The following is a 24586-nucleotide window of genomic DNA, read 5'->3' on the forward strand; positions in this document are numbered from 1 at the left end:
GCAACTATTACCTTCAACTCAATTCAAACACAGACACTGCATCAGAATGGAGTCATATTTAATCCCAACCTTCATCATATATATCTAATCCAGTCTAAATATTCCATGAAGTGATAGTCCTTTAACTCCAGCAATGATAGCCCAGAGAACAATATTCTCAGCAATTGGTGACTGTGGCCCCAAGGAAAGAGCTGGGGCCTACTCATCCCACAGTCCGCCCCCAAATCTCCAAATGCAGTATCCCAATGTGCCCACCCAACACTCCAGTGGGGAGAAGATTTACCACTGACAGAAAGGTAACTGAAATGTCAAAAGAACATGAAACTGGCAATATATTTTTGTGAAATGTCATGGTTCTTTCTGTTCTATGGCAGTGTAATAATTGCAAAAATTTCAAAAGGTGGGAAAAAAAAGCTATGAACACCATCTCTTGGAGCAGAAATATCAAAATGGTGACCTACGGTCCCTGACCATAGATGTTCTGTTTGGGCTTGTACAATGCTTTAAAAATATTTGAACCAGTTTTTAAAAATTAGGGGATTTCTCATTTTACAAATCTAGATTTCTGCCTTTTCTCAAAAAAATTAGATTTTGCACTACTGAATCTATCTGGCAATCTCTAGCTGAGGTGCACACTGACTGCTTGTGTGAGATGGCATGCACCCTCCAGTCACCATGCTTTTCTTCCATGTTCTTTTAAAATCCTGTGGGACAGACCTCTGCCGCCAGTAGATAGCCTCTGCTACAGATTGTAAAGTGCTACACAAATGTCATGCAACATATTTGAAAACTCTAAAGTTTCAAAAACTTTAGTTATTTAAAAGTGTTATTTAAAAGTCTGATTAGTTTTTACACTTGAGGCTCTGAACATACTTTTCTTTAAGGCAATGACCTTGGCAAAAGATTCTTTAAACCTGACCTAACAAGACAGCACACCAGTGCAGAAGGCAAAAGAGATTCACAATTTTCACATTCTGGGTTATTCTGGCAATAAGCCAGAGCAAAGGCCGGGCGTGGTGGCTCATGCCTGTAATCCCAGCAACTTCGGGAGGCCAAGGCAGGCAGATCATAAGGTCAGGAGTTCAAGACCAGCCTGGCCAATATGGTGAAACCCCATCTCTACTAAAAAATACAAAAATTAGCCGGTGTTGTGGTGCGTGCCTGTAAGTCCCAGCTACTAGGGAGGCTGAGGCAGGAGAATCGCTTGAACCAGGGAGGTGGAGGTTGCAGTGGGCCGAGATCGCGTCACTGCACTCCAGCCTGGATGACAGAGTGAGACTCCAACTAAAAAAAAAAAAAAAAAAAAAAAAAAGCCAGAGCAACAGGAAGTGAGAGGGAGAAGGTGCCAAAACTTGTCCTGCTAAAAAACAAACCTTTATGGTCTGAAGAAAACAAAAGCTAAAACTCTTTAATGTGGCAAGCCTAATAATTAGTTTTTCTGAAGAAAACAAAAGTTAAAAATCTTTAGTGTAACAAGCCTAATAATTAGTGTTTCTTCCCCTCTAAAATGCAAAGCATCCCCTTAGCATGCATACACACAAATCCACACATGTACACCAAGGCACATCTTACAAATTCCAGAAGTACACCAGGGTTTTATTCCAGACTTGGAAAGAGTCCTCTCTCTGGAAAATGCAGACAGCTTAGTCACATGCTTTATTTTTTCTGTGATGCATCTCAGTTTGCAGTGAGAGGTTTTGACTACAGGGCTTCTTGATATGGGTAAGTTTAAAAAGGTTACTAAACTCTCTTCCCTGAAGAAATGGAAATACACTGTGTGGATATTTCACAGGAGTGATGGGGGATAATTTTTTCAGGTTCCTCTATGGTCTTTAAGATTCCCAAAGAGATCAGTTACCTGACTGAATTTACTGTGCGTGACAACTATCAAGGGGTTATAGGTACTGGTATTCTTGTCATATTTATGTATTTTTAATTAAACTCTCTGATATCCCCTATTAGTATTTCAAAATAGATTTATTTTGAAAAGCTACACTACATAAAGGACTGACATTTTGGCAAAGAAGCAGGTAATACGAGAGAGTTCCTCCTCCCGCAAGTTTTCAAATGAATATTAATCAATGCTTTAAAAATGCCACCCATTGTACTGTGGAGCACATCTGCTTAAAAGTAGTTTACAGGTAATAGTTTCTAACTTTTCTTGGCTTTGCTGACACAGTTTAACATGCTCACGATGCATACCAATCACCTCACTTTTACAGTGAGAAATGAGAATCTTCAAACTCAGTGGGATAATAACGCTGACTGTACACCTATGGCATATTTTAACTCAAATAGGAGAGAAAAGGCATGTAAAATGGTTTCCAACAAAGGCAAACTTATCAGGTGAATCCATTGCAGAGGCCAAGCTGCAGCCCTCTGAGAGGTGAGGCCTGTATGGCCTCCTGACTCACCATCTAACCAATTGCTACCTCTGCAGTGCATGAGGAGAACACCATCAACATCATTTCCCACACCTGCAATTAGGATTTTTATGACAATTTAATCTAAAGTACTAAAAAAACCCCTTAATTTAAGGAATACAACATACCAAACATAACTTATAAATTTTCTTTTGTTCCTTTAAAAGAAAAATTATACAGCCATTCACATACACGTAAGATAAAATATATGAAAACCGAATTGCCTAAAATCAAGAGAATGGTAAATAATGTCATACTGAATAGCCAGAGCTACACTGTCTAATAGTGCAACTTCTAGTCACATGTGGCTATTTAAAATACAATTAAACTGAAATTCAATTCCTCAGTCACATTAACCATATTTCAAGTGTTCACATATGGCTAAGAGCTACTGTATTGAAGAATGCAGATACACAGAACATTTCCAGCAATGCAGAAAGTTCTATTGGACAGTGCTGGGGTAGAGGAAATACCCACAGCAAACATGTTGGTAACCAACATCTTTCCACCACTGTATGGTACTAAAAACTTATTTTTTGTCTTGGAATAAACAGTCTAAATAAGCACCTTAATTCATTTCACTTTGAAGCCATGGATTAAAGCTGGTTTGAATGTCAGGATTCACTTACTGGTGACTCCCCACTGATAATACAACTTGACAACATAGTTTAAACATAGAGCCTTGTTTCCCCGTGTTATTCATTAATTTAAGCTGATCACATATAACTAAAGTTAAAACCACACAGGCTCTTAGCCTGGAAATCTCGTGTGCTTATTTGGAGAACTACTATTTTAAGCCCAAGGTAATGATTTTTTTCTTCCTTCACTCTCATTCCTTTTCTATGACAGTTTCCTAAAGTGAAAAGTCAAGCATCTTTGTTAATCCCAGAACTGCAAGTAACCAGATTTAAATCTAAACAGGCTTCCCACTATCGGAAAGTAGCATCAATACATATGTTAAGATACCACCCAACAGTATAGACACATCTTATGCTTGAAGAGAATGTGTTCCAACAAGCTTGTCAAAAATTTCACCATCAAAAATAGGAGTAATGTAGGAGACCCCATGGATACATCCAGAAGATAAATTAAATGAGAGGGGGTTAGTATCATATTTTAGAAGGCTAACCAAAATGCTAAATGCACTGAAAAACCTATAATCTGGAAGTCCTGGGGCAGAGGGAGAGGAAGAAGTTGATCAGTGCTCAAGCCTGAAGGGACTGGCGTCTGCCAGGACAGTCTGGAATGGGGTAGGCTAGGGCAGGGACAGCTCTGAGTCCTAGGGGAACCTCAGGACAGTGGGACATTTTTCTCTGGGGCTACTAGGTCAGGACCTGGCCCTTCCTCTCCTGAATGAGATTTCCCCAAATTAAGATAACTCTGCAGACTTCTGGTATAAATGTCCCTTCTTGCGTTAGAATTGACAACTAGGAATGGTGTATATCAGATTTTAGCCCTTGAGGTGAGAGAGCCAAAAAAAAAAAAAAAAAAAGGCCCTGAGAAGCTTCCCATGTCTAGGTGTTTTCAGGAGCAGAGTCACCACAGGGAGGAGGGTGCAGCGTGCAGTGGAGGTGAGCCCAGAGCAGAAAAAGATTAACATTAAAGACAAGTGAAACCAATTTCCTGATTTTGCTGAGCTTGGAACCTATCCAACTATTGCTTGACAAAGAGGTCCTGTATAAAGTACGGTATAAAGTGGTGGTAACATTGGATTCTGTGATTTAAGAAGACGCTTGCTTGCTTGCTTGCTTTCTCTTTCTTTTACATGTAACTAACTAAATTATCATCAGGGGATATTATATTTTAAACAACAACTGAGTTCTGGTGGAATTTTTCAAGGGCTATAAAGGAACTAAGACAACAGGAGAAAGATGCAACATGGGATGACAGAAGTGAGCCCACTCTTGGTTGGTGTGGTGGCTCATGCCTGTAATTCCAGCACTCTGGGAGGCTGAGGCAGGAGGATTGTGTAAGGCCAGGAATTGGAAACGAGCCTGGGCAACGGTTCGAGACCGGGCCTCTACAAAAATAAATAAATAAATAATAAAAAATTAGCTGAGTGTGGTGGTGTGCACCTGTAGTCCCAGCTACTCAGGAGGGCAAGGCTGGAGAATAGCTTGATCCCAGGAGTTTGAGACTGCAGTGAGATGACTGTGTCACTGCACTCCAGCCTGGGTGATGACAGGATGACAGAGCAGGACCCTGTCTCCAAACAAAAAAAAAAAAAAAAAAAGAGAGAGAGAAAGAGAAGTGAATCTACACTGAACCTAAAAGATCTAAATATTTTTTCAATATTTTGAAATAAAATCCTCATACACAGTACAAGGAAAATGTTGGAAAGGGACAGGCAGAAAAACACTGAGAGAAAAATAGACATTCTGATTTTGCCAAAACCATCTATGCTAAATATAGGTAACGGCAAAAGGATCCAGCTAGCTATGAGATAACTAACACAGTCTTTAAGTGGAAATGCCACTAAGTGCTGCTGCATTTGTCTAGGAGCTGCCTCAAGTTTGACAGTGTCTGATTAACAATCAAATAAGGAGACTTTTTTTTTTTTTTTTTTACCTTTAAGAGAGGTGCTATTTTAAAATGAAGGTGATGTAAATCCACCTACAAGAATATTTAAAATAGAAAGTAACCAAATAGATGGAGTAGGGTGGAGGATTTTAGACATTCAGCTTTTAGTGGGGACAAAGGATACTGAATATAACTCAATGGCCTTTGCTAACTGAGCTGCAGTGTCACTGTGGAAAGGGCACTGGGGCTAGACGACAGGATGGCACAGCTTTGGTCCAAGCACAGGGCCCAAGGAAGAAATGACGTGCCCCTGACACAGCATCTCATCTCCTCATCTGAATGATGGGGGTAAGAAGCTGCCTTTCTGCCTCACCATGATACCATGTTCACGGATGGCGCATGCTGGGAAGTCCACAACACAGCTATCAGGGATAACACAGAAGGCGTGCGGCCACAGGAGACACGCCAACCAGGGAAGTGGCCTCAGAGGCAGGAAGAACATGAGCACACTGTGACCCAGCTTGAGGACCCAGCAGGGAGGAAAAACCCCCAATAACGAAAACAGGTCCGGAAGCAGGGGCATTAGGACATTATGTATCTGGTGTTTTGGCTTCTACAGGAGTTGAATGGAAGAGGGAAAGAGGAAGAAAGGAAAACCGTGTTCTCTCTCTGAAGGAAGTGGCACTCCTCTGCACAAAAGCCGCTGGCTGCTTTGTAAGGGTTTCAGAAGCTGCTCAGTGAAAACCTGCATGCTGGAGACCTTGAATTCTCTCTCGATAACTGCCACCTTGTTCTCATATATCCTTCTCACTTCATCTTCACAAAAACGGCAGTATAGCAGACAGGGCAAATATTAGCATTATTATTTTACAGATGAGAAAAACAAGACTCAGCAAGTTGAAGTGCTTCATCCTGTCACAAGGTAAATGTTAAAGCCCAAACTCATCAACCCTTCACCTAAATTTTGGGTGCTAAGCCTCCACATTCTAGAATACTGAGTTCTAATTACCTAGAAAAGAATAAAACTGTCCAGGTGAGGTGACACTTTTGAGGAATTCCAGGAAGATGTGTCGGCACTGTGTTACCTCAGGTGGGAATGGCCTCTGAACTGATCTCCCTGACAGCTCTGTGAAGAGATCTCCCTGATGGCTCTGGCCCACAGCATGAAGCACATGCCTGCTACAGACCCTTCCCAGCAACTCCACCCCAGTGTGAGGCAGCTGGATTCCTTGGGCCTCTCTCTTAAAAACAAACCAAAGTCAGTCTTGCTTCTTCAGTGCAATGATTTCAGATCTTCCTCTGCCTTAAGGCAGGCTCCTCAAGCTTCCTCTTACCTAGTCATCAGCAAAGACGCTGGATTTTGGACAGAGCACCAGAAATTCCACAGCATCTTTACTTAGCAGTTTAAGGGAACTCTAAGGTTTTCATTCTTCAAGAATGAAACAATGGCTCTTGGAGTTAGAAAAGAGATGCTGAGATTGGGTTAGGCTTCAAGTAAACTAAGTAGAAAAGTAAATTAAATCAAGGGAAGGTCACAAAAATTACAGCACAACACATAGGTATCTTAGATCATTTCTCAAACCTTGGAATTCTTAAAATTATTTGAGAAGCCTAAAAAAAATTCAGATTCCCTGGTCCCACTCCCAGACATTCTGTATCAAGTGTAAGGTGGGTCCTGGAATATGCGTTTTTAATAAGCCCTCTGGGTGATTCTGGTCCAAATAGTGCATACATCCTAGTTTGAGAAAGAGTCTTAGAACTTTTAAGGAGAAAGGCTAATTGGAAGGATTCATCTCAGAGCACTTGAGCCGTAAAAAAACAGAGAAGCAATGTGTTGCAGATAAGCACCTAGGACCCACAATTGATGTGTACATCTGATGTACAGATGATTTAGCAGGAGAATCATATCCTAATGTGAATATGGCATGGTGGAACTGTTGAGGAGGAAAAGCACCTATGGATCTCACACAGGCATTTCCACTCCATAGGAGAGTGAGAGAAGTCAGCACAACAAAAGTTAAAAACATTATGTTTACGTCAGGTGTTCTTGTTTTTTGTTTTGTAGAGATGAGGTCTCACTATGTTGCCCCAGCTGGTGTTGAACTCCTGCCTCAGCCTCCCAAAGTGCTGATATCACAGGTGTGAGCCACTGTGCCCGGCCACCATCATGTTTTTAAAGGGTGAGAAGGTGGCAGCTCTGATGCCGCAGAAAGACCCTGGATTTAGAATCCAATCCTGACTCTGCCATTTATTGGGTGTGCAATAGTCACTTTGCTGCTGTAGCTTCCAAACTCTAAATGGAGACTACAAGCTACCTATCTCAAGGCATGGTTGTTAAGAGAGAATGATCATAACGTACTTTAATAAAGCCCTCTGCAAACCGTAACATATCAAACAAAAACCAATGCTATTGTAAAAAATATAAAGGAGGTTACTTTCTTTAACACTAATTACAAGATTTTCGCAAGCATCCTGCTGAAAAGTTGGTGAGAATGGTAAGTTAAGTGTCACAAAGCCCAGCAGCAAGCCAGAAGGGGGCGGGACACAGCTGGCTTGTTTCGCCAGAGCTTTTGTTTGTTCATTTATATGGTCTCTTGGAAACGAAAAAGGTGGATGGGGTATTTGCTATGTTAGGTCAAGGAAAAGCATTTGAGCATACGGATCACAATTCTTTTTTTCTTTTCTTGCCTCTGTGTATTGATTCAAATTTTTTCATTAATATCCTGCTGATCAAGGTGTCACACTAGCTGATGGGTAGATCCTTACACATAAGAGAAAACCATCTGATCACTTTTTAGTTTCACAATGTACGTGATGACATTTATGTGACTAGCATTCCAAAGGGTAGAGAATTAAAATGACAAGCAATGATGCATGTCCCATAGGGCTTCTTAAAAGGAAATATACCTCACGTGAAAAAAGTAGAGTCTAGTCTGAAAAGGTTATATAGGCTACACCCTAGCACATCATGTACAGGTACAGAAAAACAAGGGAGATGAGCAAAGGAAACACGCAGGGCAGAGGGGGTGGAGCAGGAGTCCAAATTCACATGTAATGTGATTAAAATGAAGAATTCTTGTCCACTTTAGAGGGGAATATGATATAAAAAGAAACTGAGAAATGATAGTAGTGTGAAAAGAATTTGAACATTACTACAAGAAAGTGAGATATATGTGATTAAGCAGTTATTTCTAAGGTCAATTTCCTTATGCATTAATTATACAGTTCCCACCATGAAAGTAAGCAGAGTTGAATATTAAGGAAAATAAAGATATTTTTAAGATGCTTCAGGAAATCAAAGAACAGAAGTCATATGTGATGTTATACAGAACAAATTGAACTATAGCTAATATGAAACTCCAAGGCAGGAAAAATAGCATTCGGCCAAGAGAAGGGTCCAGGGAACAGTTGACAGAGAGCAAGCACTGGCCTCTGAGGGGCCACAGCAACAGCCTTTTCAAGGTGACATATAGCAAGTACTGGCCTCTGAGGGGCCACAGCAACAGCCTTTTCAAGGTGACAGTTAGTAAGCACTGGCCTCTGAGGGGCCACAGCAACAGGCTTTTCAAGGTGACATATAGCAAGTACTGGCCTCTGAGGGGCCACAGCAACAGGCTTTTCAAGTTAGCTGTCGAAGACATAGGGCAGGGATGGAGGGCACCTACTGCTCTAAACAAAACGATGAATGAGGAGTTCTGTGCAGAGAAAAAGAGAATGAGGAGAAAAGAACCATGATCCTAGGACAGCAGAAACGCTGAAGTCCAATTACAAGTGAAAAGAGTAAGTCAATTCATCAACAGTGCATATGTAAAAACAAGAGGATCCAAGAGGCGATGGGAAGGCAATAAAATATACTGAAGAATGTACTACATACTTCAGAAAATGATATGCCTTTTCTTTTTCTTTTCCTTTTTTTTTTTTTGGCAGGTAAAGAAAATGATATGTTAATGTTAGCAGAAATTGAGTCACTCTGGTTGTAGAGAAACAATTTTGAATATGGAAATGTAATGAGTATATAACAAATTACTGTAAAGCTCAAATGTAATAATGTATGTGAAACCGTCTGTTATATGTTAAGTCCTTTGCATCTGGCAGGCAGCATGGTTATGGAGGATGACACCAAGTCCATGTACCTATAATCCACAGAGACATTTAATAGCTTTGCAAGCCAACCAGTTTCAATGATCTACACAGGAAATCCTGGCAAATGTTGCTAACAGCAACTTGACTAATAGAATTGCTTGATTTGAGTTGTAAAGCATTTTTGACGTACCTGTCTACCTGCTTTGGCAGATGTGCTCATAGCCGAGGAGTGGCCACTAAGTGGAAGGGAGGAAGCAGAGCCCATGAAGAATCTATCAACTGGTGGATTAGCACCTGGACAATTAATATTTGACTATATTGGCAAAGTGATTGGATATTTCATAGTGAACAATACTTTGACTTCATGTACCTAGCACTTAATTACTGAAAGTACATTAATTATCTATTTAAGAATGTAAATTAGTTACTACTAGGAAGAAGTTTTAGGTCATTGGAGACTACTGGAAGATAAAATTATGAGTTGTTGGTTAAAATGAAAAGGAAATGGTATCTACACAAAAGTATGAGAGGAAGAAATATCGCAGTCCTTGCTTATCTGGAGTTTCACTTTCCGTAGCTTCTGTTACACCTGGTCAACCACAGTCCAAAAATATTAAATGGAAAATTCCTGAAAGAAACAATTCCTAATTCTTAAGTTGTACACTGTTCTCAGCAGCATGATGAAATCTCATGTTGTCCCACTCTATCCCACCTAGGACACGAATCTTCCCTTTGTCCAGTGTATCCACACTGTATATGCTACTGGCCCATTAATCACTTAGTAGCTAACTTGGTTATCAGTGCTTGTGTTCAAGTAACCCTTATTTTATTTAAAAACAGCCCCAAAATGCAAGAGTAGTGATGCTGGCAATTCAGATATGCCAAAGAGGAGCCATAAAGAACTTCCTTGAAGCGAGACAGTAAAAGTTCTCAGCTTAATAACAAAACAAAACAAACTGTATGCTAAAGTTGCTAAGTCCTACAGTAGGAACAAATCTATTTGTGAAATTGTGAAGGAAAAAGAAATTTGTGCTAGTTTTGCTGGTGAACCTCAAACTGCAAAAGTTGCGGCCACAGGGCATGATAAATGCTTAGTAAATATGTAAAAGGCATTACATTTGCGGGTAGAAGGCATAAACAGAAACGTGTTTCGGTCAGCAGCAATCGGGTTGTGTGCTAGCCACGGTTTCTGGTATCCAGTGGGGGTTTTGGAATGTATTCCCCTTGGATAAGAGGGAACTACTGCATAGGTTTAAAATGATGACTTGGGTCAGGTGTGGTGGCTCATGCCTGAAATCCTAGAATTTGGGGAGAGTGAGGCAGGCAGATTGCTTGAGCTCAGGAGTTCGAGAGCGGCCTGGGCAACATGATACGAACAAGATATCAGAAAAATATAACTGAGTTGCAGACCACATCCACACCATCTGAACCTCCATGAGAACTCAGATTACAGGACTTTACCATTTAATCAGTCTTCTTTTTAACAACACTGCATATCTGGGTTTCCCACTATTAACCCAGTTCCTACAGTGAATGTGAGCTTTATCTCAGCTATATTGACATGACCTGGAACTCTGACCTGGAACTCTTTAGCCATAACAAACATGTGAATCAGAAAAGTTGACTAGTGTTTGTTAGTGTTGACATTATTTTAGTCTATATAAACACTTACCTCTTTGACGCTATGTGTTACTGCCCATATTAGAAAAACTCTTGACATCACCTGGAAAGAAGTCAGGACAACAGAAGATGGAACAATTCCTGAAAGAAATTTTGGGATGGATAAATAAATGTACTGTACTAAGTTTCGATATATAATATATTTTCTAAAACATTCCAACTTAAATGTTTAGAGTCAAAACGGTCTTGAGCAACTGAAAGGTGTCTATATTGCTACACAGACTAAGTTTTCAATGCAGTCCACATTAAAACAAAGTTTTCTCCCTAAAAACAATAATATTTTTAATGGTATTATAAAACCATGGGATCCAGGTACCTTTCTTAAACCTCTCAAAACCACTGACCAAGTACAGTATTTTTTACACTTACTGTATAGATGGAGAAAGCAAAACCACTACCTAATCTTTAAAATAAGACTCATTTTACAATACGGGTTTCAAAACAAATAGGAAACAAAGGATGAGAAATCAATCCTATTTGTGTCTAATGAGTGCTGGAAGCTCATGGACATCAGACTTGATACACTATCTAATGGTTAAGTTAGGTATCTTTTATTATCTACTTGAATATTTTGCCAAGAAGCATAACAACATAAAAGACTATCTTTAAAACCTTTTTTTTTTTAATCACCTTGTTCATTACAAGCCCTGGCACAATTATCCTCCCAATGTCCTCGAGTTATAACACTGGAATCATCTTTGATTATTTTATTTATTTATTTTTTGAGACAGAGTCTCACTCTGTCACCCAGGCTGGAGTGCAGTGGTGCAATCTCAGCTCACTGCAACCTCCACCTCCCAGGTTCAAGTGATTCTTGTGCCTCAGCCTCCCAAGTAGCTGGGACTACAGGCATGTGCCACCATCGCTGGCTACGTTTTTGTATTTTTGGTAGAGATAGGGCTTCACCATATTGGCCAGGCTGGTCTTGAACTCCTGACCTCAGCTGATCCGCCTGCCTCGGCTTCCCAAAGTGCTGGGATTACAGGCGTGAGCCACCACACCTGGCAGTGAGTTATATCTTAACAAAGCTGTTACTAAAAAAATAAATGGCCAGAAACAGTGGCTCACGCCTGTAATCCCAACACTCTGGGAGGCTGAAGCAGGAGAATTGCTTGAGTCCAGGAGTTCTAGACCATCCTGTGCAACATAGTGAGAACTTATCTCTACTAAAAATAAAAAACATATTAGCTCGCCATGGTAGCGTACGCCTCTAGTACCAGTTCTAGGGAGGCTGAGGCAAGAGGATTGCTTGAGTTTGGGAGGTTGAGGCTGCAGTGAGCTGTGATCATGCCACTGCACTCCAGCCTGGGTGACAGAGTGAGGTCCTGTCTCAGAATAAATGAGTAAAAGTAAATAAATACATAAATAAATGTATAAATGAATTATAAAACCTGGTTATATAATTGTGTAATACAGCTAACAAAGCTAATTAGTCAGTCAAACATTTAGTGAATATATTTAGCCAGATCACACTTAGATGGGACAATATGCAGCTGTGGATTTCCTCTAGAAACCAATTAAAAAAAAAAAAAATTGAAGATGGAAAGCTCATATACTGCAAAACAAGGCTTATGTTTTAAGCCATTCTTGTAAAATAATGTTTAATATTTAGGAAAATGGCAGAATTGTACTCTTCCATATTTCTATTATAACAGATCTATTTTGAAAATCATATTTTGCTTATTAACATGTTAAGTTTCATTTTGCTGGGAGAGGGGGATTAATGAGGTTGAAGCAATAACTACCTAGGCACCTGTAAGGAAAGCACCCATATAGAGGAAGCCTTTGATTTCTTTGATTTCAAACAAACAAACAAAAAGTAAAAAGAAAAGAACTGAGAATTAAAGGATTTCTTTTTTTTAAAAAAAGAGACCAGATTTCACTCTGTCACCCAGGCTGGAGTACATGACGCCATCATATCTGTCACTGCAGCCTCAAACTCCTGGGATCAGGCCATCCTCTCGCCTCAGCGTCCCAAGTAGCTGGGACCACATGGTGTGCCAGGTAATTTTTTTTTTTTTTTTTTTTTGAGACGGAGTCTCGCTCTGTCACCAGGCTAGAGTGCTGTGGGGCGATCTCAGCTCACTGCAACCTCCAACTCCCTGGTTCAAGGGGTTCTCCTGCCTCCGCCTCCCGAGTAGCTGGAGTTACAGGCATAAGCCACCATGCCCGGCTAATTTTTATATTTTTAGTAGAGATGGGGTTTCATTATGTTGGCCAGGATGGTCTCGATCTCCTGACCTTGTGATCCGCCTGCCTTGGCCTCCCAAAGTGCTGGGATTACAGGCGTGAGCCACCGCGCCCGGCCTGCCCAGGTAATTTTTTAAAGTTTTTGTAGAGACAACGTCTTGCTATGTTGCCCAGGCTGGTTTCGAACTCCTAGGCTCACACAATTCTCCTGCCTTGGCCTCCCAAAGTGCTGAGATTACAGGCGTGAGCCCCCATGCCCAGCTAAAGTAACTTTTTTTTGTTGTTGTTGTTGTTTTTAGATGGAGTTTCACTCCTGTCGCCCAGGCTGGAGTGCAATGGCGCAATTTCGGCTCACTGCAACCCCTGCCTCCTGGGTTCAAGTGATTCTCCTACCTTAGCCTCCCGAGTGGCTGGGATTATAGGCACGCGCTACCATGCCCAGTTCATTTTTGTGGTTTTAGTAGAGACGGGGTTTCACCATGTTGGTCAGGATGGTCTCGATCTCTTAACCTCATGATCTGCCCGCCTCAGCCTCCCAAAGTGCTGGGATTACAGGTGCTAAGAGTAACTTTAAACAAATGGAACTAGAAGGTCTAGGGGCAAAAACTGCAATTCAGCTGAACACAGGTTTATTAATTATTCCCTCTCCACTATAAATCACCCTTCTCTAGGGAATATAAATTTGTATTTGTCTCCCTTTCAAAAATGCCATACATAAATTAACAGTGTTTTTCTTTTCTTTTCTTTTTTTGAGACAGTCTTGTTCTATCGCCCAGGCTGGAATGCAGTGGCACAATCTTGGCTCACTGCAACCTCCGCCTCCCAGGTTCAAGTGATTCTTGTGCCTCAGCCTCCTGAATATCTGGGATTACAGGTATGCACCACCATGCCTGGCTAATTTTTGTATTTTTGTTAGAGGCAGAGTTTCAGGTCATCTGAAACTGACCTCAGGTCATCCACCCGCCGCCTCGGTCTCCCAAAGTGCTGAGATTACAGGTGTGAGTGAGCCACCACACCTGGTCAACAGTGTTTTTCTTAAAAATGCTTTAGTATCCACACACACACACAACGATTTATTTAGTGTATTTCTCACCAGTCTTTTCCTCTAAGCATATTTTAAACCAGTTTAACTTCTACTGTTTATATAGTTTTTGCTTTTCTCATTTAACATTTTAAGAATTTTCCTTCTCTTCTTCAAAAGATTTTAGCTTAAATCATGATATTCCTTTGAGTTAATATGTTTGTTTATTCTCCTTCTGTGGGACATTTAAATTGCCTCGAATTTCTTGATACTATAAATGAAGTAATGAAGCATTACAAATAACACTCAAAATTCGAGGCTTAGACCTTTTTTTAAAAAAAGGATTATTTCCTTGGGACATTTTCCCAGGAAGTAGAAGTACTAGGTCAAATGGCATGAATGCTTTTAAGGCTCTTGAAATGTATTGCCAAATTGCTTTCTAAGAAGTTTATTATCAATTTATACTCCCACCAGCAATATACAAAAGTGCCTGTCTTAGCACACCTTTGGCAGTAAATTTAAATCTTAATAAGTAGTGAACAAAAAGCTGATCAATACTTTCTAATTGATGTAGATGTCAAGATGTTTCTGGCCTTGCCTGCAGGTGCTCCTACCATTCTCTATCCAGTGAACTCGCCTACTTAGACACCTTAATTTCCCCCAAATCATGTCATTCAGACCAACTGTCACTTAGTTTCTCTGTAGCATAGACAAGTACTTCAACCAGTCACCCAGCAAACAGCAGTTCAGGCCCTCACCTGACAGCACAATCTCGAAATGCCTGCTCTACTGGACCAGTCAAAAGGCCAAGAGCTCTATCCCTGAATTTAAGCTAAAGAACAGATGGCCACATAGATGGGCATTATCTCAGCTCTGAACAGAGCTGGCATCACCAAGTTGGGCTTATCATTATTATCAGGTGAATTTCATAAGAAACTAAGGCCAGGCACAGTGGCTCATGCCTGTAATCCCAGCACTTTGGGAGGCTGAGGTGGGCAGATCACCTGAGGTCCGGAGTTTGAGACCAACCTGGCCCCTGGCCAACATGGTGAAACCCCGTCTCTACTAAATACAAAAATTAGCCAGGCGTGGTGGCAGGCGCCTGTAATCCCAGCTACTCGGGAGGCTGAGGCAGGAGATCTCTTGAACCCGGGAGCGGAGTTTGCAGTGAGCCGAAAACGTGCCACTGTACTCCAGCCAGGGTGACAGAGTGAGACTCCGTCTCAAAAAAAAAAAAAAAAGACTGTCAAACAGTATTAATGTTACCTTATTTGCCGTAGGAATGGTGTACAGTATAATGTCCACCCTATCACTCAAAGCCTCTCATACAGGTAGGAAATTTGTTTTAGAGCTCAATGTTAAGAAAGGTTTGCTCCTTTCCAATAATAAGAATTATATAACTCTGTCACCCTCTTTAACTTGGTAGCCAGAAACCTTCACGCTAGATCTGAAGCATACTATAGTGTGATATTTTGTGTATGAGCTACCACAAATCCTTGTAGAATGTGGAATATAGATAGACAAGACAGACTAGATTCTCTCTTTGATTGGACAGGGTCTCACTCTGTTGCTCAGACTAGAGTACAGTGGCACAATCATGGCTCACTGCAGCCTCGACCTCCTGGGTTCAAGCTATTCTTCTGCCTCAGATTCCCAAGTAGCAGGGACTACAGGCATGTGCCACCACGCCCAGCTAATTTTTGTATTTTTAGCAGAGACAGGGTTTCGCCATGATGCCCAGGCTGGTCTCGAACTCCTAAGCTCAAGTGATCTGTCCGCCTCAGCATCCCAAAGTGCTGGGATTACAGGCATGTGCCTGGCAGATAGATCCTCTTTCTTTCTGGCACTTCTTGCAGTCAATCCCACTGTTTTTGCATTTACATGCCATTACTTCTTATTTGAACACAATGGCATAGCATGTTAAAACCAAAACTACAGATATTTTTGTTGTTGGCTACTTAAATTGGTTATTTACAGATGACAGAGAGATTCTGGAATCTTACTAGTAAACTCTCACTAGCCTAAAATTCATTCAAAAAAGATGTACCAGACATCTACTATTTGTTAATATTTGTGGAGCGCCTACTCTGTGCCAGATACCACTCTCCACACTGGGGATGCAAAGGGAAGACAGTGTCCCTGGTGAGCTCACACTCCCAGGCTATGACTGATATGTTTTAGCGTAGTTCTCAAAAATAAGACTTTTTCCTGAAGGTGATGAGGGGTGACCAAACATTTGTAAACAGGAGGACAGCATGATTACAACTTGGTTTCAGAAAGATATCTCTGTCAGCAGTGCAAATCTTTGGCAAGGCAAGGTTATAACTTGAGAAATAGTTATGGGAATTTATGTTGAAAGGGCAATGAACTTTTGAAGCAAAAACACTGGCAGATAAAAGAAACATAGTGGAGTGTGTGTGTGTGTGTGTGTGTGTGTGTGTGTGTGTGAAGCAAAAGCTGTATAAAGGGGATCTGGCAATTGGTTGCTTGCTTCCCCAGAATGAGGGTGCTCTGAGGACTCCCCAAACCACTGAGCCCTGCAAAGCTGGGCAGCACTAGAAATCCTCCCTGCCTGGTGCAACCTTCAGATGGGGCAGGTTAGTGAAGTTGGGAGACTGGCTATACCTGACAAAGACCAGGTTGACAGTTGAGTACAGTCACGCACCACACAATGGCATTTCGGATAACGACGTACTGCACATATGATGATGGTCCCATAAGACTATAATGGAGCTGAAAAATTCCTGTTACCTAGTAATGTCCATTGTTAACATTATAATGCAACTCATTACTCATATGTTTCTGATGGTGCTGGTATAAACAAATCTAGTGTGCTGCTAGTCATATAAAAATAGTCATATAAAAAATAGCATGTCATATAAAAGTCATATAAAATATAGCACAGTACATTATATACAGTACATAATACTTGATAATAAACGACTATGTAACTGGTTTATGTATTTACTATACTATAATTTTTATTGTTAGAGTATAGTCCTACTTACTTAAAAAATAGTTAAGTGTAAAACAGATTTAGGCAAGTCCTTCAGGAGGTATTCCAGAAGAAGGCATTGTTATAGGAGATGGCAGCTCCATGTGTGTTAGTGCCGCTGAAGACCTTCCAGTGGGACACGATGTGGAGGCAGAAGACAGTGATAGTGATGATCCTGTCCCTATGTAGACGTAGGCTTGTGTGTGTGTGTGTGTGTGTGTGTGTGTGTGTGTGTGTCTTAGTTTTTAACAAAAAAGTTTTAAAGAGTAAAAAAAGAAATTAAAAATAGGAGAAAGCTTATAGAATAGTAAAGTATTTCTGTACAGCTATACAATGTATTTGTATTTTAAGCTAAGAGTTTTACAAAAAGCAAAAAAGTTAAAGAAAATTAAGCTTATGAAGTAAGAAGGTTACAATAAGCTAAGGTTAATTTATTATTGCAGAAAGAAAAATATATTTTATAAATTTAGAAGCCTAAGTGTACAGGGTTCATAAAGTCTACTGTAGTACACAGCAATGTCCTAGGCCTTCACATTCCCTCACCACTCAATGATTCATCCAGAGCAACTTCCAGTCCTGCAAGCTCCATTCATGGTAAGTGCCATTTTAAATCTTGTATACCATACTTTTACTGTGCCTTTTCTATGTGTAGATACACAAATACCACTGTGCTACACCTGTCGTACAGTCCAGTAACCTGCTGCAGAGGCTTATAGCCTAGAAGCAACAAGCTAGACCATATGGCCTAGGTGTGTAGTAGGCTAACATGATAACAAGAGAAATCAGATCACAGAATCTCCCTAACCAAATACAAAATATACTGAATCTAAAGTAATAACATTAAATCACAACAACAGCAACAACTACAAAAATTACCAGCAGCAACCAAAAAGCAATAGGTACAACTTAATGCCATGTATTTTAAAACATGCTAGTCAGGACAAGAAAGAGATTATGGCACAGTCTCTTCCCCCAAAAGTAATATTGGTGAATCAACAAAATCCTGAATGTTTATTAATGAGCCAGATTTGGAGAGAAATACAAATTTCTGGATAGAGTGTGACAGAACTGGAGGCTGAACAGCAATGGTGAAGTGGGGGAAGTGACTAACTAGCAGCCACCTCATCCATGCTGAGCCTTCCGGGCCCCACACTGAGTTGGAGACTGATACAAAATTCTCTATGGGAACCAGGGACACTTCCTTCAGGGTTGAGGAATCCTACAACAGGGCAATTAAATCTCAGAACAGAAAGCAGTGCCCACATATTTAATACATAGCTCATTCATGTTGCTTAAGATTCAAGAAGTATAAGAAGATACACAGAGAAAATTCTCCCTCCCAATCCCATCACTACCCAGGTCCCTTTTCCACAGGTAACCAATTATTAATTCCTTGTCTAGCATTCAGAGATAAAGTATATAAAGCAAATATGTAGGTGAATGTATAAAGACATATTTATATACATTCTTTTTTCAATTTATATAAAGGAAGAATTTTATACACATTCTTCTATACCTTGCTTTTCTTCCCTTAAAATTTATCCTGAAGATCTTCCTATATCAATATGTAAATTTTAATGACTGAGGCTTTATAATGTTTTCATAACCATACACTCTCCTAACCTGTACCCCCATGTCCTCAGGGTGTAGAAAAATGTGTAAAACAGAAAAATTCAAATCCTTAAATTGTAGCTCAGAGGGGAGAACAAGTGAATCTTCAATACTGTGGAAATGCAGGCAGGGAGAATTTGGTAATAACTCTATCAGAGCAAATAAAATTGCTGGACAGAACTGCTAACACTTCAACAAGATGAAGAGACATGGCAACAACACAAACAGAATACAAGAAAGCAAGGAAACAAAAGGAAACCACCCATTGCATCCAGGGGGAAAGTCAAAGATTAAAGCAACTGGAAGATACTATGGAAAACGAAGACAACCCAACATAAGGATAACTGTTATCCCCAACGACGGGGATGCAACATGGAACAGAAACCTGAAATGAAAAAACCAAATCTGCACTGAAAGAATACACTGTGTTCCACATAACAACTGATAGTGAATGACTAAAACTGAGAAATTTCTTGGTTACAAAAATAACACTTCAGAGATCCAGACCAAAAAAATTACCTATAAAGTAGTAAAAACTCAGCCTGAGTTTAGACTTCTCCATAGCAACATCCAAAGTAAGAAGGCAATGAAGCAACACTATAAAGGTCTGAGGCAAAAAGAGTATGTTCGAGGATATCATACCCACCCAAGAGGTCATTTCAATACTACAATAAGGCAAAAGGTAGACATCACCAAATGTGAAAGAACTTCACGTATAATGCTTATGTGACCTTGAGAAACACAAGCTGTCAGAAACTCAGCCAAATGAAATAAATCAAAATAAAGAACTCAGGAATGGAGAAGTCATAATAAAAATGCCCATGGTGGGCACTAAATCCATTCAAATATAATATTAAGACTAAACAATTCTGGTAGTTATGGTCATAGACTATATTATAAATGCTATGAACAATAATAAATTAATAACAATTTAAAAATAGGAGTGAGGGAAGAGATACTAATTTCCTTAACAGAATTAAGAATATTGTCTAAATGTCCTTAATAGAGTTAAGAGATGTTATGTAAAATGAAAATATAGGTAAACATAATTTGAATCTAGAATTTTCATAACTTTTTTCTTATATCTTTTAGCAAATAGTGTTGCCAGGCATGGCAATCCCGGCTCTTTGGGAAGCCAAGGTGAGACAATCACTTGAGTCCAGGTGTTTGAGACCAGCCTGGATAACAGTGAGACTCCACATCTACAAAAATTTTTTAAAAAAATAGCCGGTCATGGTAGCGTGTGTCCGTAATCCCAGCTACTCAGGTTGAGGTGGGAGGAACGCTTGAACCAGGAGTTTGAGGCTGCATTGAGCTATGATGGCACTAACTGCAGTCCAGCCTGGAATGACAGTGAGACCCTATCTCAAAACAACAACAAATACACACACACACACACAGTAAAAAAAAGTTAAAAAAATTTTTTTTGATGAATAATGTATTTAATGAAAAATGTCTTTTTCATGATAGTATAAGCTATGTCTGTCTGCCTACTTTTTCTTTCTCATATTGATATACATGTGAAGAGAATGCTCTCTGGAATGACATTTAACTAATACTAATGAAGATTAGCCCTATTGATAGAATTTAGAATAATTTTAAACTCTCCTCTTTATACTTTTCCACATTGCCTACTTTTAAAGAACACAAATTAAATTTTCAAAATTAAAAAAATCATTATTCTTAACAATAAATTAAACTTTTGGCACTAGCAAAAAGATAATTCTAAAAGTGAACCACTTCTAATCTTAAACAGGAATTTTCTTTCTTTCTGTTAGAGTACAAGCTAATCTCAGGGTAACAGAAAATATTTCTGACCAAAATGGAGAAGGATGGGATATAAAACAGGAGCTGGAGCAGATTCAAACACCATGGGACTCAGAAAAGAGGATGGCTGGTGTTTTCAGAGGACTGACAGAGGGCAATTCTCTTTTCTTTTTTCCCAGAACATAGAAAACTGGCCATGTCTCTTGGGGTTGCAGCTCCCGACCACCCCCAGAAAGCAATATTCAATACATTTCACATAACCACACTTAGGTTATTGGGTTCTGACAAAAGAAATTTGTCTTAGACTGAAATCAATAGCAAAACTATGGTATTTGTAAGTTCTGTGGATTTGCTTGAAGTTGGCATTCTGAAATATGTACTAAACTTTAAAAGGGCATTATATTTTCTTTGTGCTAAAAGGATAGTGTTACTACATATATTCATGCTTAATTGTAATGAAACAGAAATGAATATTAAAGGAGAAACATAAGAAATCAAGTATATTGATATTTCAGGTGTCATCATTGGTAAGAAGTGTGGGGCTAGATTGAAATCTTTTCCATTTAAGTGACAAAACTAAGTACAGAGGTGCTTCTCTAACTAGGGCATGCATACCCAAAAGATGTAACAGTGGTGTCCAATCCAGTGACATCCTACTAGTGGTGAACTTACTCAAACTCAGCTATATGAACTCAACCAAAACAAAATGAACAGAAAAATAACTTAGTGTGAGCAACTGCACCCAGCATTTTACGATGTGAATATGTGCACCAGAATGAATGGTGGTCTTAGGTCCCCTGGCCTCTCAGCATGATGATTGTGATGTTACTGTTCTTTATACTATCTTTGGATAATGTAATTTTAATATAACATAGTTCCTAAATGAGAGCCAATTATATCATATGGCATTCAAATGAAGGAAGAACGAACACTTTCAACTGGAGAATAAAGCAGCTGTGCTAGACTTACTAGGAGCCGATACTAAGTTGTACTGTGATGTACGAGTAATTTAAATTTAAGGTATTTTTCATAGGAATTTTACCCCTACATAAGCAATTCTACTTCAGAAGATATAGCCACTGGATATATACAGTATATCTTCATGGAATATTGATTTTCCCTGAAAACTTTGGGGGAAATCCATTTTTACATTAAATAGATAAAAGGGGACCCAAAGGTGTCTCATTTAAGGAAGGCTACCTTGCCTTTACTCTCAAAACCTTCTGGGGCGAAATTATATTCCCCATTGGTGTTTAGAAAACTTGGGAAGAAAAGCTGAAAGAGCACTATAATACATCCCACATATGGGGCCGGCTCGGTGATTCACGCCTGTAATCCCAGCACTTTGGGAGGCCGAGGTGGGCAGATCACTTGAGGTCAGGAGTTTGAGACCAGCCTGGCCAACATGGTGAAACCCCATTTCTACTAAAAATACAAAAATTAGCTGGGCATGGTGGTGTGTGCCTATAGTCCCAGCTACTCGGGAGGCTGAGGCACAAGAATCACTTGAACCCAGGAGGGCAAGGCTGCAGTGACCCGAGATCTCGCCACTACACTCCAGCCTGGGTAACAGAGTGAGACTCGGTCTCAAAGAAAAACAAAATTAAAAAAAGTATGGTAGAAGTCAGGCTCAGGGAAAATAAGGGTAAAAACAATAACTTAAAATCATGAGAGAAATTAATACCTAAACAAATGCAGAGAAGGCCTGTGCACCTGTTTGAGGTGGATCACAAACTTGGCTCTGAGCTCCTTTACAACCAATACAATGAGAGAAAATAATCCAGTTGTACAATTCATAGGGTCCATGAAAGAAAGAAAACCTGGGCTGGGCGCGGTGGCTCATGCCTGTAATCCCAGCACTTCAGGAGGATCACTTGAGTTCAGGAGTTTGAGACCAGCCTGGGAAACACGGCAAGGCCTCGTCTCTACTAAAAAAAAAAAAAAAAAAAAAAAAAAGACAGGCATAATGGTGTCTACCTGTAATCCCAGCTACTCAGGAGGCTGAGAAGGGAGGATCACTGAGCTGAGTCTGAGGCTACAATGAGCCATGATCACGCCACTGCACTCCAGCCTAGGGGACGGAGTGAGACCCTGTCTAAAAAAAAAAAAAAGAAAAGAAAAGAAAGAAAAAAATCCTGGTGCTTGGTTTTTTGAGCCGTGTTCCTATATATTAATGACTTTGCTGTACTGGTTTCTAGTTCACTGGATGTACTTTATTCATTTTCTTTTCTACTTCCTCCATTTCAGATGGCCAGCTGTCCAAATATCTGCCACTAGCATCTTACTCATCCAGGTAAAAAATAATAAATTGGTTTCAAGAGAGGGCCCAGAGACCTCTTAAGGGAATGACTTTTTTGAAAGCTTTCTCGAACATTCAGAGCCTCCTCACTTGCTTGTTTACTTTTGAGGTCTCCACTCTGAAAGTCTAACCTCTGAATGAGAGCAAAATATAGACATGAAATAAATGACACATATTTCCTTTCTGAAGATAACTTAAAAGGGTGTCACGTTTTGAAAAAGATGAAAATGTGAAGATAATAGATGTCATTCTCTGACAGGACACAGTGAGTCAATTGTAAGTCATGGAAACTTACTCAAATCTCTGTATTATAGTTAGCATTCCAATAGTAAATTCCCACCCTATTATTTTTATTGTTTATGGAATACCAGTGTTTTAAACCAGATTGTTAATTAGAGCCTTGAAATATGAATGGTTCATATGTATTTCACCAGCAAGAGCACATCACAGACAGTTTTTTTTTTAATTAGTAAAACTGTCAGGGCCGAACAAAATTGAACTTTTAAAAAACAGTTGAACTATTATATATATCATCACTTTTTGCTAACTTATACTAATAACCCATAAGTATCTTGAATGCTGGATAAAAAAAATTATTAGTATTTCTATTTTAAAAATTTATCAAATACTGTTTCAATATACTTTTGAAAACTTTTTTATGCAAAGCTTTTTCAAAAAGCTAAACCCAGCCGGGCACGATGGCTCATGTCTATAATCCCAGCACTTTGGGAGGCCAAGGTGGGTGGATCACCTGAGGTTAGGAGTTCGAGACCAGCCTGGCCAACATGATGAAACCCCATCTCTGCTAAAAATACAAAAATTAGCCGGGTGTGGTGGTACGCACCTGTAATCCTAGCTACTCAGGAGGCTGAGGCAGGAGAATTGCTTGAGCCTGAGAGGCGGAGGTTGCAGTGAGCCAAGATTGCACCACTGCACTCCAGCCTGGGCAACAGAGTGAGACTCTGTCCACAAAAAAAAGCTAAACCCAACCTAATAGCCACTTTCTTGAAATAACACAAGATCTAATAAACAACAAGGTTGAGAGAACAAGTCATTTTCTCTTGACTCTACTAAACCAGCGATCGCAGGATTTCACTTAAGCAAACCAAGAAATATACTCCTATTGGCAATGTTCCTTCTTCAGAGTTCTACCAAACTATGTGGGCAGGGAAAGAAGACTGGAGATAATATTTAGCTGTACTAGAAGGTTGTGAAAAAAGGCATCCATGGGAAAGATTCTGTATGTAAGAGAGCAAGGAACTGCTGGGGTTAAATATGGTGCTTTTTTACTAAGAAAATGTTGGCTGTCAGAGTTGGAAAGGATCCAAGCAATCAAGTTCAATTCAACACTTGATAGATGTGAGGTTGGGAGAAAGTAAAGTGACTTGCCAAGCTTACATAGATAGTTCAATATAACAAATTGGTATGTACGTTTAACATTTGGTGGTCACTCTCTAAGAAGGTAAATTAATGGTCTTTATATAACTAGGACAAAATCAAATATTTGCAACCAATGTTTGAAATGTTCACAATGTAAAATGCTTGCAACCAATATGACAACAGATTAACATTTAAAGTATATAAAGAATACAAATTGTTTTTATCTTAAAAAAAATCAAGATGCTAATAGGCAAATGAGCAAAGGGCATAAATAGACAATTCACACAAAAATGGCCACAATTAATAAACAAACATATGGAATTATATTCAACTCCACAATTAGCAATAAAGCGCATCAAAGAAACTATTAATACTTATGATTTTTCTATAAGTAACTTAGTGAATATTAAAAAAGAATCATAATACCCAAATGCTGGTACTATGTTGAAACAACCATACTCACATTTTGCAAATGGGCACAATCCTTTGGGAATTCAATCTGGTAATATTATTTAAGAGTTAAAAGAATATTCATATGTTTTGAATTAGTCATTACACATAAAGATGTATGCTAAAGGCATAAGCCAAAGACTAAAACATCTATCTATCAACAGAGA

General features: G+C 39.5%; 1 protein-coding gene across 1 annotated transcript in view; it reads right to left on the reverse strand.

Moving 5' to 3' along the window:
• HACD2 (3-hydroxyacyl-CoA dehydratase 2) overlaps positions 1-24586 on the reverse strand; it is a 96246-nt gene that overhangs the window by 25812 nt on the left and 45848 nt on the right. Inside the window, exon 4 of the mRNA XM_034957204.3 lies at positions 10699-10787. Coding sequence (XP_034813095.1) covers positions 10699-10787 — 89 coding nt within the window. The remainder of the gene's footprint in view (positions 1-10698; positions 10788-24586) is intronic.

Source organism: Pan paniscus, chromosome 2 (genome assembly GCF_029289425.2).
Source record: "Pan paniscus chromosome 2, NHGRI_mPanPan1-v2.0_pri, whole genome shotgun sequence".
NCBI classification, from domain to species: Eukaryota; Metazoa; Chordata; class Mammalia; order Primates; family Hominidae; genus Pan; species Pan paniscus.